A 15934-nucleotide genomic window follows, 5' to 3' on the forward strand; every position below is an offset into this window, starting at 1 on the left:
CTGGTGAGGAAGTAAAAGCCACTGTTGCAGCTATGTAAAAACTATAAGCAGAGTTGAGCCTATTTCTTACCAATGCCAGATCCATTACCCATTAAATGGAAGACCTGGCTCAACGTGATGCTAGTGTGCAGCTAGCCAGCCGCTCGTTACGTCGGGTATTGCACTGACAGGAGAAGCCCTCCGTCATTGTGATATTGTATAATGACAATAGAGATGATTCTGTCTTGGATGCCATGGCGCCCGATTGGCCCCGCCAGTGTGGCGCCAGCTGTGGCTTATTGACAGATTGGCTTACATTCTTTTTAATCTCAGTGCTCTCACTCACCCTTTGTCAGTCTGTCAACAAACCTCGGCACCCACCAGATGTGGGTTTTGACTATGTCCGGTTTCCTACTTGTGTTTCCTGTCTGGTACTGTTCCCGTCTATTTTGTCCTGTTTGATATCGATCTCCAGTTTCGCTCCCGGCTATTTTGTTCTATTTGTATCAATCTCTAGTGTCTGGTAGCGTTCCCGTCTAGTCTGTCCTGTTTAATTTCAATCTCCAATGTCTGGTATTGTTTCCGTCTATCTTGTCCTGCTTATCGGATTCCAGTTTCTAGTGCTTGATATCAATCCTGTTTGCCCCGTCTGTCCGATATCTGCTCGTACAATTGGTATCGATCTTGTCGGCCTCTGGCTTCCTGTTTTTCCACGCCAGACTGCTGCATTACGTATTCCGCCCAACGATCGCCGAATCACTGGCGTTTGGGTTAATGTGCATGAATGCCCCATTTCCTGTAAAATAAAACTTGTGTGAGAAATGTCGCGCATGGGTTCTCCTCCTGTTACGGTTCTTGACAGTACGAACTGACCAAAAATGGACCCAGCGAACGCTCACACAAGCGCGGATTGGGGAGAGCTGGAAACTCCCTCCGCCCTGCAACAGTTGCACCCGACGGAGGGCGAGGTCCGGTGACTGTTGGGTGACGTCACTGCCCTTCAGCTGCTTTTCCAACAACGTCAACAGCTCATGCGGCGTAAGCAGGAGCAATTAGCTAAACTTACTGAGCTCCAGTCACGTCGGCTGTCGGCATCGGCCCCGCCTCCCGAGGGCACTCCTGCCTTGCTGTCGCATTCCCCGCCCATTACATATAATCCCTTGCATCTTTTTCCATTTTCAACATTTTTGAAAAAGCCATTGGGGCTGTGCTAAAGGAAGCATATGTGGCTCTGGAGCCACCATGTGCTGAGCCCCGTCTTGTACAGTAGACCCCTGGATACAACATTCATTCATTCTGACGTGGGGATCGCAAAGTGAAATCGCAGTACACCCTATGGGAAGTAGCACCAACCCCCCCAATACCTCAGATAAATACATTAAAATAGCTAAATGGCACTTCTGCTGCGTAAGTAGTTTTGCTGCATAATATATGCGTAAACGATTAAATAATATTATGAAGAATAAAATAGTTGAGCTGTAGCTGAACTCCACTTAGAAAAAATAATGCCCCTCCAATCGACATAATTACATATTGTGAGAACAGTATTATATCAATACATAGCCTTGGATGTTTTAATTACTTTCAAAACTTCATTTTATCAGATTTCATTACGGTACATTGTGAATTGGTACGTTTGGGAACTGTCCAAAAGGGGGCGCAGTCATTCCATCCATTCCAAAGTTCTGAGTTACTTGGAAGTCAATTTTGTGCTGGGCGTATTTGCTCTAGACAAAGTAGCGTACAACTGTAGTCTCGAACTTGTGGCCAGCAAGCCATTTGCGGCCCCTGGGGTGATCGATTAAGGCCCTAGCGTAAACATGAAATTTTAAAGTAACTGCAGCCCAATTTTACTGATTGATTTATTGTCCTCTTAATCCTTTCTTTTTCAGATGTTATTTTGTGTAGAATATGTACTTAAATACTTACTTTTTTTGCAGAATTATTATTATATTTATTTATACCTGACTTTATTTTCTTACTAAATATAGTACTGTTTATTTAATTACTATAACTTATTTTGTGTAGGAAAAAAGATACATTGACCTTCGCTATAATGCGGTGGACTTTTCACTGTTTTACTACTTCATGTATTTGCATCGTGCATTGTGTTCTACATTCTGATTGGCTAAACAGCCTTGAAGCTAATAGTTATTTTTCATAAATAAATAAATGTTTGCATTATACAGTACTTTTGTTTTTTAAATGAAGCCTGTAAAAAGGTTGTGTTCTGTGTTTTCAATGTGCTGTGGGGTATTTAATTGCATAGATAAATGAATCACTGTATTTGAAAATAGTGGAATGTTTTTATTTGAGATTTTTTGGGGGAAAACCCAATTTGGCCCCACCTCACCCTGACCCTAGCAACCGTGGCCCCCAAGAAAATTGAGTTTGAGTTTCCTGGCGTACAAGCTTTACTTTAATCCAAAACACAGTAAAGTTGAAATAGAAAATACAGAGAGTCTGACACAAAACCACAAACATTCGATAAAATCCATCATGCAAATAGCAATCTCAATGAAATACCCCAAAATATTTTTTTTAAAAAGCGTATCTTATAAACAATTGGGTCAAAGGCACAACAACTGTGGCAGATGGCTGTTGATGGTATACGTAATGAGATGTATGTGTCAATGAGAATGTCTAACTAGCCTGAACCAATGTGCTTCCTGTCTATTCTAGTCTCCTTTAAAGTAAATATGGAAAGCTACATAAACTTTGAATGAACTTTTCCCTTGGGGGCAGAACAAGAATATAATAGAATAGAATTTTCTTATTTATAAACATTTTTTTAAAAAGCGTATCTTATAAACGATTGTGTCAAAGGCACAACAACTGTGGCAGATGGCTGTTGATGGTATAGGTACAATGTGTCAATGAGAATGTCTAACTAGCCTGCACCAATGTGCTTCCTATCTATTCTAGTCTCCTTTAAAGTAAATATGAAAAGCTACATAAACTTTGAATGAACTTTTCCCTTGGGGGCAGAACAAGAATATAATAGAACAGAATTTTCTTATTTATAACAACGTAGTGAAAATGGCATTTGATTTACCCCTGGTGTTGCACGATTTGAGCTGGTGTATGCACATGATGGAGGGGAGGTGGATTAAAATTAATAGTTATTTTAAAACTTCCACTTGCGAGGATCGTAGTGAACTTACAAGATTTTGTTGCTTTAATCTTCTCCTTATTCTTCATAATAATCCTAATTGTCAACTGATTACGGCCATGTTCCTGAGTGGGGGTAACAATACATTTGCCTTTTTTGTATTTCTTGATAATTGTAAGCTTTTTGTCCATGGTAATCATGTTTTGTTTCTTCCTTTAGCATCTATTCAAGCTATAGGACCCATAGAAATCAATACAGTATAAAAATACTCTTAGTCATCTACCACTTCCTGAATACTCGTGTCAGTGACCAAGCTAAACCAATCACCTATTAGCAACAAAAAACATGGATAACTACTAGCAAAAAATTACGAAGGTCTTCTTAAGATAAAAACAGTCAACAATGACAAAAATATTCACCGAGATTGTTACAAACTTTTAACGTCACCCAGTGGCGGGGGATGCAAGTAAACCTTGTTTTATTTGCACAACTCAGTGCCCTTTCAGAGTAAAAATTTCACTCTGTTAAATTGTTGACACACCCAGATTGTTATTTAAAAGAAAGATGGGGGGGTGATAGACTTCAGACATTCTTTAAGTATACGTGTAATTATGACCTGATGGCGGTGGGCTCATTGAGCCTATTGGTGTACTCTGCAGCTTCATGAATACAACAACACATAAATCCTATTTCAACGTTGCATTTTTTTCATCCTTAGAGACCATAAACAATTTTTTCACACATCAGTCAATCATTATTAAACCAAATTAATTCGACATTTTTGACACATAAGCAAGTTACAGGCACCAAATCTATGCGTTTGCAAGCACCTTGAGAGTTAGACTGATTAAAGATCAATTGTTCTATGCATAGAATCTATCGATTTGTGTAATGTAATCTGGTAAAATTGCTTTAAAAATGTTAGAATTAATTACAACAGTCCAAACTAACAGATAAAATCTAAGTGCTCATTTTTATGCAGTGTATATTACATAGCACTTCCTAGTTTCATATAACTTCTTTCATTAAGAATATGTATATTGATTGATTCAAATAAGAAGCAAAAATATATGAACTGCTGTATAGTATAAACTTGCATACTTTAATAAATACTCATAAGCCGAGAAATTTGTATTTATGTGTGTTTTGGTCGGTTTGAGTCGCCGTTGTTTGCATTCTTTCTTGTGCTTTCTAGCACTCGTTTTCTGTCGCGCAGCACAATACAGCAACATCTATTGGCCAAACAGTACACACTGTCCCTTTTAAGAAACTGGTTCTTTTTAGTAGCTTTGAGTCCGCGTAGTTTGTATTTTTCTTGTGTTTTTTGGTCTTTTGACATAATTCAGCCACGTCTAGTACAGTGTACTAAGTACACACTGCCCCTTTTAGCACTTTTTAAAAAACTTATTTCAAAGTGAATTATCACTCATTTCAAATGTCTATTTTTATTATTATTATTATTTTTGCAGACCAACGAGCAGGGACGTGTTTCTCGGCACTAGCTAACGGCAGATGTGCTGCTGAGCTAAGTGGCCAGTTCACCAAAATGCAATGTTGCTGTGACACAGGCCGCTGTTGGGCTCTGGGACAGATTCCTGAGATGTGTCCTGTCAGAGGGTCTGGTGAGTAGAAACACTTAAAGTGAAAAGTGTTGCATGTTGGCGGAGAAATACCTTTGTTAATATGTAGCTATGTGTTCAGAAGCCCCAGTACCCGAGAACAAACATTAAAATAACAAAGTAGTGTATAGTCAGTCCTACTTATATGCACCGGTAAATAACATGAGAAATTAATATACATGGAAAAAAATTACATTTTATTTACCTTTGATGTGTAACATGCCCCGAGAAAACATTGTTGTTTTGTTCTTGATTGTTCTTGATTGTCAATCGATTAAGACAATTACTACTCTAGAAACAATAGAAATAACCCGTTTTGGTAAAAATTTCTGATCAATTACTAGTTGTTTCCCTTCTTTTGTATTTTAGATGAGTTCCGTCGTCTATGTATCGTGGGGGTCCCTCAGGGCCACGGGCTCCCCAACGGTTACCCCAACGGATATTTCCCTAGCAACAATGGCTACGGACACAAGTTCCCCGTCCTACCTAACGGAAATGGTGGCAATGGCGGAAGTTTCGTAGGTAACGGCGGAAGCTTCAGCAGCAACAGTGGGAGCTTTGGAGGCAACGGAGGCGGGCTTATGACCCATCACCAAATTGGTGAGTTGGACTGGCTGCCGTTCCAAACTTTAGCCCAGGAGCCATTTTTGTCCTAGCTAACATTTTTCAGTGGATGTAGCATACACTTAAGATGTTACTTGATACCCCAAAATATGTGTTTTAAAAATATCTACTTTCTGGACAGGGTTTGAATGTTAGCATTAGCATAAGTGGTTAAATGATGTAAAAGAAAAATGAGATGCTATTTTATTAGCGTGAACTACTAAAGGGATGTTAGCAGCTCAAACAAAGCTAGCCACCAAAACTAAAACTTGCATGGTTTACCAAAAGGCTTTAACACATACTGTACACTAGTGGCGGTGTTGTTAAAGTCTGTGAAACTTGCATTAACTACTAGAGAAATGCTGGCAGCTCAAGCAAAGTTGGCCACCAAAACTTAAACTTGCATGGTTTAACAATAGGCACAAATACATAGCATTAGCTGTTACCTTTTACATTAACTACTAAAACATGCTAGAAGTTTAAATAAAGCTGGTCACCAAATCTAAAACTTGCATAGTTTAACATTAGCATTGATGCAAATACAGTGGCAGTAGATATAATCTGTGAATGGATAATTGTTGTTGTGAGGCTCAAACAGAGTTCCCGAATGTTTGATCTTACATTACACAGTCCAGCGTTTTTTCCGAATTGCTCAGTCCAGCGTTTTTCCGAATTGCTCAGTCCACAATTAGTAGATTTGGGAGTCCACAATTGAAAGGATTTGGGAGTACAGTCAATAAACATGCCCGATTAAAGTCGCCGTCGACGATAAAGCTCCGTTGGGGTAGTCCGAGCTGATGTTTACCAGCGGCAGGAGATATAGCGCTATGCTAACGTTAGCATCTGGTGAAACTGTTAGCGGTGGAAAGTATACAGCAAACACAAGACCACAGTTAACTCTCCCGGTACATAGCTAGAAACTCCATATCGAGTGAGCATTGTGTATCAATGGTTCGACTATTATTGTAGCGCGCAGTCTCCAACCCCTGTTTTTACTGGAGTTCTCGTCTCGTTCGAGCCGGTGATGTAGTGCGGCGTCGGGAAAGCCAAGACTCCGTAATGGCAAAAAAAAAGTCCTCCAATTCCGGACGTTGTTGGTGGCGATCCGCAGCTCAATTCACTCATTGTGGACAGATGGATCTGGCGTTGGTTGAACATGCTTGGGAGCGCTGGTCTGTGTGGTCGCCTTCTTAGCTTAGCTCAGCCTTTGCTCCGTCGTTGTCATTGTCGGCAGGCGGCAAATCTTCCAGGGAGATCCGGTGGTCTCTGTATATCCCTCGGGATGTAGTGGATATTATTGTAAGTGCGAAGGGAGTCGAAGGGAAAATAAGAGGGATCAGGAGACACTGAAAAACAAAAGACGAACTGGAGCTCGAGCCGCAGCGTCTAGTAGACGCGCCGCCATCTTAGAACTTAGAACTTTAGCCAGCTGACTTCAGATTCTCAGATTCAGATTCAGATCTACTTTATTGTCATTCTAGTACACGTGTATACAGAACGAAATGTTGATACATCTGACCCGCACAGTTTCCTTGAATGTACAGATATAAATAAAAGTTGTATTGTATTATGGCTACGTATAGTATTTTACCATAGTGCCGATAGTGCAAGAGGAGTAGCTAACCAGATGTGCAAAATGGGCAGTCAGGTTAACAAGTCAGGTAAACAGTAACATTAACACTGTAACAATAACGCTGTAAGTACAATAGTGCAGAGAGCAAATGTGCAAGGAGTGGCAAGCTATAAAGAACTGCCAGTAGTGCAAAAAGTCAGATTAGCAGCCGTTTAGATTTAGGTTAACTATATGTTAGATTGACCATTTAACAGTCTAATGGCCAGGGGGACTAGACTACTGCGGAACCTGGTGGTCCTGCACCGCACACTGCAGTACCTCTTCCCAGAGGCTAGCAGAGTGAACAGTCCATGATGGGGGTGAGAGGGGTCCCCGATAATGTTCTTAGCATGGGATAGGCAGCGCTTCTGGCCAATGTCCTGAATGGAGGGAAGTGTAGTCCCGATTATTTTCTCTGCTGTCCTCGTTACCCTCCTCACACTACCCCAGTCGGTAGCGCTGCAGCCTCCACACCACACAGAGATACAGCTGGTCAGGATACTCTCTATGGTGCCCCTGTAGAATGCGATGAGGGAAGGTCGGGGCAGGTGGGCTCTCCTCATCCTCCGCAGGAAGTACAGGTGCTGCTGTGCCCTCTTAACCAGTGATGCAGTGTTCACGGACCAGGTGAGTTTGTTTGTAATGTGCACCCCTAGGAACTTGATACTGCTGACAACCTCCACAGCCTTGTTGTTGATGCAAAGTGGGGCATGGTTGGGCTGGTTTTTCCTAAAGTCGATAATGATCTCTTTAGTTTTGTCGACATTCAGGACCAGGCTGTTGTCCCTGCACCAGCCCACCAACTGCTCCTCTCTGTAGGCCAGGTCGTTGTCGTCCCTGATGAGGCCCACCACTGTTGTGTCGTCAGCATACTTCACGATGTGGTTTGTGGCGGACCTAGGGACGCAGTCGTGTGTCATCAAGGTGAACAGCAGGGGCTCAGGACACAGCCTTGGGGGGAGCCCGTGCTGAGGTAGATGACATCTGAGATGTTCTGACCTATCCGCACTGATTGGGGTCTGTCACTGAGGAAGTCCAGCAGCCAGTTCCGCAGGGGGGTGTTGAAACCCAGGAGTCTCATTTTGTCTACCAGATTTTGTGGGATGATGGTGTTGAATGCTGAACTGAAGTCCAGGAACAGCATCCGCACATGGGTGTTCTTCTCCTCTAGGTGTGTCAGGCTCAGGTGAAGCGCAGAGGAGATGGCATCCCTGGTGGAGCGGTTTGTCCGGTAGGCAAACTGAAAGGGGTCGAATGAGGAGGGGAGACTGGAGGTGATGTGCTCTTTAACCAGTCTCTCAAAGCACTTCATTATGATAGGAGTCAGTGCAACGGGCCGGTAATCGTTGAATGATAAGATCTGGGGTTTCTTTGGCACTGGGATGATGTTGGCACTTTTTCTGGTCAATTTCTTTCCACAAATTCCATGACTCTGTGGAATTTTCCTAAACATTTTTTTTTTGAGCTGACTAAACAATGGCTGCATCCACCTCCCTGCTATCTTTCCGGAACTCCTCCTCATTGTCTCTGAACTATGCACTGTGACCGTGACACGTAAAGTATGCTGCACTGGGTTGGCAGGCAGATTTTAAGTGGTGAACAGTTCATTTATGTTCGGCACACTGAGATCGGCAACCAGCAGCGCATATTGTGCTGTATTTTTTACTTCGTATCCTGAAACGCTTTTGTAACTAGGGGCAATATTCTCTCGTTTAGGTAGTCTCCCGATGTCTAGCATCAAGTGTTTGAAGCTGGTACAAAATTCTGCAGCGAGGCTTTTAACTAGGACCTAGGTCGCCAACCCACAGCTCAGGAGCCGCATGTAGCTCTTCAGCACTGCGGGTGGCTCGCTGGCAGTTTTCCAAAAATGTATATAAATTGAAAGAAATGTTGGAGGGAAATAGATTTTTCTCTCAATATGATTGCTTTTGGAAGACAAACACACCAGACTAATGTATACAACGCTGTGAAAATGTGTGATTTCAACTCTGGGTGTTACTATGTAATTGTGAGACAAGAGGGAACACAGCTCTTTTGCTTTAATCTTCTCTCCAGTCTTCCCTATTACCTAGTGGAGCACAAGCCCCACCCTATTTTAAGCGGCAGTGTCACAACTTAACGCTGCACTCTTAAATTCAACACAGAAGTCACATTAAATGGGTAAGAGCACATAAGCGCTTTTTTTTGTAAAAAATGAGCTGCTTAGTTATTAAGTGATTGCTGAATTTTGTCGGTACATATTTTGAATGACACTTGGGGATATTATTTATGTTTGGCAGCTCAGGCCCATAGGATGGCTGCTTTAAGTATGAAAAGAGAAAGAGAAGAGGATGCTTTGTGTTTTACCCGTGCACTGACTTGTTTGACATTTGCACAGAAATAAACTTAAACTGCATTTATGTGATTTTATTTACTTTACCATAGCAAAAGGCTGTTGTTTTTTAATTTTATAAAAGTATGCTATGTTTTATTGCACTCTTTTTGTTATGCACATTCCATTTTGTTGTTATTTTTAAAATCCTCAAAATGAAAAAGACATCAAATATGGGATTTCTTTATTGCATTACTTTAATTTTATAAGAAAAATACAACAATGTAATTCATTAATATTGTAATGACGTTAAACTTGAGGAGGTGCATCATTCTCCATAGGATGAGCTGCATTAAACTTGCTCATTTTTATAATAAATCTTATATGGATACACACGCCATGTGTTGCATATTATAAGGCTTACAGGTATATTGAACTTTTACATTTTTGAGGCTCCAGACAAATTTGTTTTTTGTTTTTTGTTTTGGTCCAATGTGGCTCTTTTAACATTTTGGGTTGCCGACTCCTGAACCAGGACAAGATAGTTTTATTTGTCACGACCAGAACAGAAGTAGGACCCAGATGTGTAACGTTAATCACAAGTTTGTTGAAATATAGAGGAAAGGCAGCGCCCGCGATCCGGTGCTTGCTGGACGCAGGAAGCAAGCCGCTCAAGGAATCGGAACGTGTTCCAAAAGCGGAAGTGGATCTTCCGGAGCGGGAGATCGTAGCGTAGTAGATGGAAAAACAGGTCTCAGGGAGATCAGATTTCTGGAGTATTTTTATAGTATTATATTATTTTCTTTATGTCTTTATTTTTTTCCTAAATTCTTCTTTTGTTTTTTCCAGGCACAGTGACGGTGAACGACACCATCGACATCTGCAAGCACTTCACCAACCTTTGTCTGAACGGACGGTGCATCCCTACACCAACCAGTTACCGTTGCGAGTGCAACATGGGCTACAAGCAGGACGTGCGCGGGGAATGCATTGGTGAGGGGCCTCATTCCTCACTCTTCCAATCAGTTATGGCTCATTCGCGGACGAAACGGCTCTATGAGTGACTGACAAGAGTCGGCTACCTATCATAAGGCGCTGCATCCCTTCGAATCTCTCTCTCTCTTTCTTTCTCTTTCTCTTTCTCTCTCTCTTTATATATATATATATATATATATATATATATATATATATATATATATATATATATATATATATATAATGTGTGTGTGTATATGTATATGTATGTATGTATATATGTATATGTATGTATGTGTATATATATATATACATGTACCGTATTTTCCGCACTATAGGCGCACCTAAAAGGCTTTATTTTTTTCAAAAGCTGACCATGCGCCTTATAATACAGTGCGCCTTATTTATGGATCAATATTAATTCGCAAAGTCTTGCAACTAACTTGCAGCCGCCGACTAGATTTTCCCCCAAACGCCAAGTAGTCCGCGGTGTATGCTGGGATTTATTTACCGGCGTTTCATTGGCTAACCAATGTGTCAATCATCATTTGAATGGATCACTATTGGCTAAAGTTATTCGGAGGTCAAGGGGAGGATCCTTTTTATCATTTACAGGCTGGCATTGGCTTGAACGGCAAAACAAAGCCTGCAATTGGCCAAAAAAGACGTGGGAATCATCAGTTGAATCGATCACTATTGGCTAAAGTTATTCTGAGGTCAAAGAGCGGATCCTTTTTATCATTTACAGGCTGGCATTGGCTTAAACGGCAAAACAAAGCCTGCAATTGGCCGAAAAAGATGAATGCGTATAGCACGTGGCTGACGGCATACAGAAAGCATTTTTTTACTATTTTGTATTTGTAAATATTTTATTCTCCTGGATTTACTAAACTCACGGATATAAGAGGACCACGGCTGCACATCACAACGACTTCGGTGAGCTACTCTGGCTATATATATATATTATCTTGTTTCAGACTGAACTCGATGTTTCTGTGATAAGCGGTGCAGATAATGGATGGAGGGGAGTGTCTATTTTTAAATTAAACTCAATTCCAAGTGTTTATTGTCATATGTACAGTAAAGTTGCGAGCGAAAAAGAAAATAGAAACTAAGGAATGGTTGGTATTTCTTGAATCCCAAGACTTTAACCCTCCGAATGATGGAACAATGCATTTGAGTGACATCGTACGGACACCGCATCCGCACGTGTTCTCGACACGTATTTGCGTCTTTGCAAGCTTTCAGAATGTTAAGGGGGTAATAAGTTTGACTGAACTATCTGACTGTTTTGTCCACGTTGCCTTATAATCGGGTGCGTTTTATGTATGTCAAAAATAGGACCAAAAACTATTTTTTCGGGGTCCGCCCTATAACCCGGTGCGCCTTATAGTGCAGAAAATACGGTATATATATGTGTATATATATATATATATATATATATATATATATATATATATATATATATGTATGTATGTATGTATGTATGTATGTATGTATGTATGTGTATATGTATATGTATATATTATATAGGCGCACCTAAAAGCCTTTATTTTTTTCAAAAGCTGACCATACGCCTTATAATACAGTGCGCCTTATATATGGATCAATATTAAGTCGCAAAGTCTTGCAACTAAAGCAAGCAGCTGCCGATTAGATTTTCCCCCAAAGGCGAAGTTGTCCGCGGTGTATGCTGGGATTTATATACCGGCGTTTCATTTCCTAACCAATTTGTCAATCATCATTTGAATCAGTCACTATTGGCTAAAGTTATTCAGAGGTAAAGGGGGCGGATCCTTTTTATCATTTACAGGCTCGCATAGGCTAAAGAGGCGAAACAAAGCCTGCAATTGGCCGAAAAAGATGAATGTGAATCACACAGTTGGGTTGCACTACGGCATAGAGAAAACATGTTTTACTATTCTGTGTTTGTAAATATTTTACTCTCCTGGATTTACTACACTCACGGTTTTAAGAAGACCATGGTTACGTATCATTAATGAACGTGAAGGCTGCAAGAGAACTTAGGTGAGCTATGCGGCTTTATATTTTCCCGGTATCTTGTTTTAGAACGATCTTGATGTTTCTGTGATGAGTCTATTTTTAAACTAAATTCAATTCAAAGTGTTTATTGTTATATGCACAGTAAAGAACCCCGTTTTCCTGCACAATCAAATTCTTACTTTGCTGTCCACACAGTTGCCAGCAAAAAATAAAATGGAAACTAAGAAATGTTTGTTTGGTGACATCGTACGGACACCGCCTCTTTGCAAGCTTTCGGAATCTTAAGGGGGTAATAAGTTTGACTGAACTATCTGACTGTTTTGTCGATGTTCCCATTGTAGCGCCTTATAATCCGGTGCGCCTTATGTATGGAAAGTATAGGACCAAAAACTATATATATATATATATATATATATATATCTTTCTTTCTATCTCTCTTATCCTTTCTCTTCTCTCTTCCTCTCACTCTTCCATTTCTGTCTTTCTTTTGCTTCTCTATTTCTCTCTCTCTTTCTTTCTTTTCTTTGCATTCTTTCTTTTTCTCATTCTCTTTCTGTCTTTTTCTCTCTCTCTCTCTTCGTCTCACTTCTCTCTCTTCTATCTCTCTCTATCTCTTTAATCCTTCAATCTCACTTTCTATCTTTCTCACTCCCTCTTCACTTCTCTCTTTCTTTTTTTCCTCTCCATCCATTTCTCTTTCCATCTCTCTTTTTCTGTTTTTCATCATCTTTTTCTTTCTTTCTGTCTCTTTCTCTCTTTCTTTCTTTTTTCTGTCTGGCCGTCCATCTATCCCTCTTTCTCTTTCTCTCTTTTTCTGTTTTTCTTCTTCTTTTTCTTTCTTTCTGTCTCTTTCGTTGTATTTTTTTCTTTCTATATTTCTCTCCCTTTCTCTGTCTCCCTTTCTCTCTTTCTCTCTATGGCACTTGTGATTAGTCAACATGAGTGGCTTTATCTCTGTGTTGTTTGCTTGGTATAAACATTTTTAAAGTTTGAATGCGGGAAAAGTTCCTTGTATGATGAAACAAAAAAGGATATTATAGTATCATAATACATTTTCAAAATATGTGGCATGATTTTTGATTAGTATTGATAATACCTGTATATCATTAAGAACAACAAAAAACTGAGGAACTGTTAGGGAGCCGAAAAAACTGGTTATTTTTAGTGAACCGAGCAAAAGAGCCGGAAGTCCCATCACTATTGGTGAGTGGCCTCGTTCTTAGCGCTACTTCCAACTGCACAGCACTTCCACCTTGTGTCAGTTTCTTTGAATTGACGAACATGATTTTTTTCCTTTTGTAGATGTGGATGAATGTGTGAGAAATCCTTGCATCAATGGCGACTGCGTTAATACGCTTGGGTCGTATCACTGCAAGTGCCACGAGGGATACCAGGGAATGCCCACTAAGCAAGCTTGTATTGGTATGTCAGGATGGGTAACTTTTTACACAAACATTTTTTTGCTATGCAGCTAAAGCTAAGCTAGCCGTTAAGGACACAGTGTAATTTTTGACTTTTGAGGGTTTTTTTTGTACAACTAGGAGGCACTAAATATTACACACTGTCCTTTTAAGGACCCCACAATAAGCAGATAGCAGCAGTGTCCAGAGTATTAGCAAAAGTAGTTAGCTGCTAAAGTAAAGCTAGCGAGTCCAGCAGCTCAAGAAAAGCTTGCAACTAAAGCTAAATCGTTAGGCATTAACACAAATACTCTAATTTTAGCGTCTAGTGTCCAGAATGTTAATATTTTATTAGCATTAGTCGTTAAACTCTGTGAAACGAGCACTAGCTGTTATTTTTTTTAAGCATCAACTCTAGAAGTCCCAAGATTTGTGTTACCCCTCCAGAATGGCCAGTGGATAGCCAAAAGTCAAGTCAAGTCATTTTTATTTGTATAGCCCTAAATCACGAAGAGTCTCAAAGGGCTTCACAGATTATTACACTATATTACACAGACTATTTTTCAGCCGACGAGAATAGTAGGTTATTCATATGCTATGGAGTAGAAGTGAGTTTTAAGTTTAGATTTAAACATTTCCACTGAGGTTGCAGATCGGATCTCAGGGGGAAGAGCATTCCACAGCACCGGTGCCCGGATGGAGAACGCTCTCGAACCAGCAGAACACTTCTTTGCTCTTTGGATCACCAGAAGACCGGCACTCTCAGATCATAGGCTTTGGACCGGGACATAGGGGCAGATCAGATCTGAAAGATAAGAGGGAGCAAGTCAATGTATGATTTTGTATAATACTAAGAGAACCTTGAAATCACATCTAAGGCTAACTGGGAGCCAATGCAGGTTAGCCAAAATCGGTGTTATGTGATCGTACTTTTTTGTCCTAGTTAAAAGCCTCGCTGCGGCATTTTGTACCAGCTGAAGAGACTTGATTTTAGACTTCGGGAGACCAGAGAGTAGTGCATTACAGTAATCGAGACGGGAGGTAACAAATGCATGAATTATAATTTCCGCATCCGACTGAGACAGTATTGAACGGATTTTAGCAATGTTACGAAGATGGAAGAAAGCGGTTCTAGTAATTTTCTTCACATGCATTTCAAAGGATAGATCAGGGTCAAATATGACACCTACATTTTTAACTGAGTCACTCTATGTGATGTGACATTTGTCAATGTTTACAGCAGTTTTTGAGAATAAGTCACGGCATTTAGATGGACCAATGACTAACATTTCGGTCTTTTCAGAGTTAAGACGCAAGAAATTGAGTGACATCCACTCTTTTATCTCAATGAGGCAGGCCTCCAAATTTCCACAGTTTAGTGTGGGAGATTCCTCCAACGGAAGATATAGTTGAGTGTCGTCTGCGTAGCAGTGGAAGCTGATATTGTACTTGCGAATAATATCACCTAATGGAAGCATGTAAATGCTGAAAAGAAGGGGGCCAAGCACTGAACCCTATGGAACACCGCAGGTAACATTAAAGGGCTCAGATGTCATTTCACCATATTTAACACAGTGCGTCCTATCTGAGAGGTAGGATCTGAACCACGAGAGGACGGTTCCTGAGAGACCAATCCATTTTTCCAACCGTTCTAGTAGGAAATTGTGGTGCACTGTGTCAAAAGCAGCACTAAGATCCAGCAGCAGCAAAAGTGATGAAGCGCCAGAATCCATTGCCAGTAGGAGATCATTTGTTACCTTGATCAGAGCTGTCTCAGTAGAGTGGTTAGCCCTGAATCCTGATTGCATGGATTCAAAAAGGTTATTCTCGGATATGAAATCATTCAGCTGCTGTGCCACTACTTTTTCAAGTACTTTAGAGAGGAAAGGTAGGTTTGACCCAGGTCTATAATTACTTAAGATTTCTGGATCAAGGTTGGGTCGTTTCAGTGTGGGTTTAGGCGGACTTAAAAGCTGCTGGAACTACACCTGAGGAGAGTGATATGTTTATAATATTTAGAACTGAAGGTCCAAGGACGCCAAAAAGACTTTTAATAAGTGAACCTGGGAGCGGGTCGAACTGGCAAGTTGTCGGTTTGGCCGCATTCACCACCTGTTTGAGATCATCAAGTGACAGTTCACTAAAACCGGACAATTTCCCAGGACAGCCACCCTGTCGTGCATCTGTAGATTTCAGCCCTTTAATAAGTGTTGTATTAATAATTTCTTTAGCAATTTCTTCCTGTATGCATTGAATCTTCTTAGTAAAGTAGACCATTAAGTCATGAGCAGAGTGCGTCGAACTATCTGCGATAAGGGT

At 40.6% G+C, this 15934-nt stretch overlaps 1 protein-coding gene across 1 annotated transcript in view; it reads left to right on the forward strand.

Moving 5' to 3' along the window:
* Nucleotides 1-15934, forward strand: part of LOC148354600 (fibrillin-2-like) — a 153172-nt gene that overhangs the window by 63862 nt on the left and 73376 nt on the right. The window contains exons 10-13 of the mRNA XM_088348774.1: nucleotides 4561-4713; nucleotides 5080-5310; nucleotides 10086-10229; nucleotides 13518-13637. Coding sequence (XP_088204900.1) covers nucleotides 4561-4713; nucleotides 5080-5310; nucleotides 10086-10229; nucleotides 13518-13637 — 648 coding nt within the window. The remainder of the gene's footprint in view (nucleotides 1-4560; nucleotides 4714-5079; nucleotides 5311-10085; nucleotides 10230-13517; nucleotides 13638-15934) is intronic.

The sequence above is a fragment of the Urocampus carinirostris genome, chromosome 12, assembly GCF_059441175.1.
Source record: "Urocampus carinirostris isolate Australia breed hairy pipefish chromosome 12, RoL_Ucar_1.0, whole genome shotgun sequence".
NCBI lineage: Eukaryota > Metazoa > Chordata > Actinopteri > Syngnathiformes > Syngnathidae > Urocampus > Urocampus carinirostris.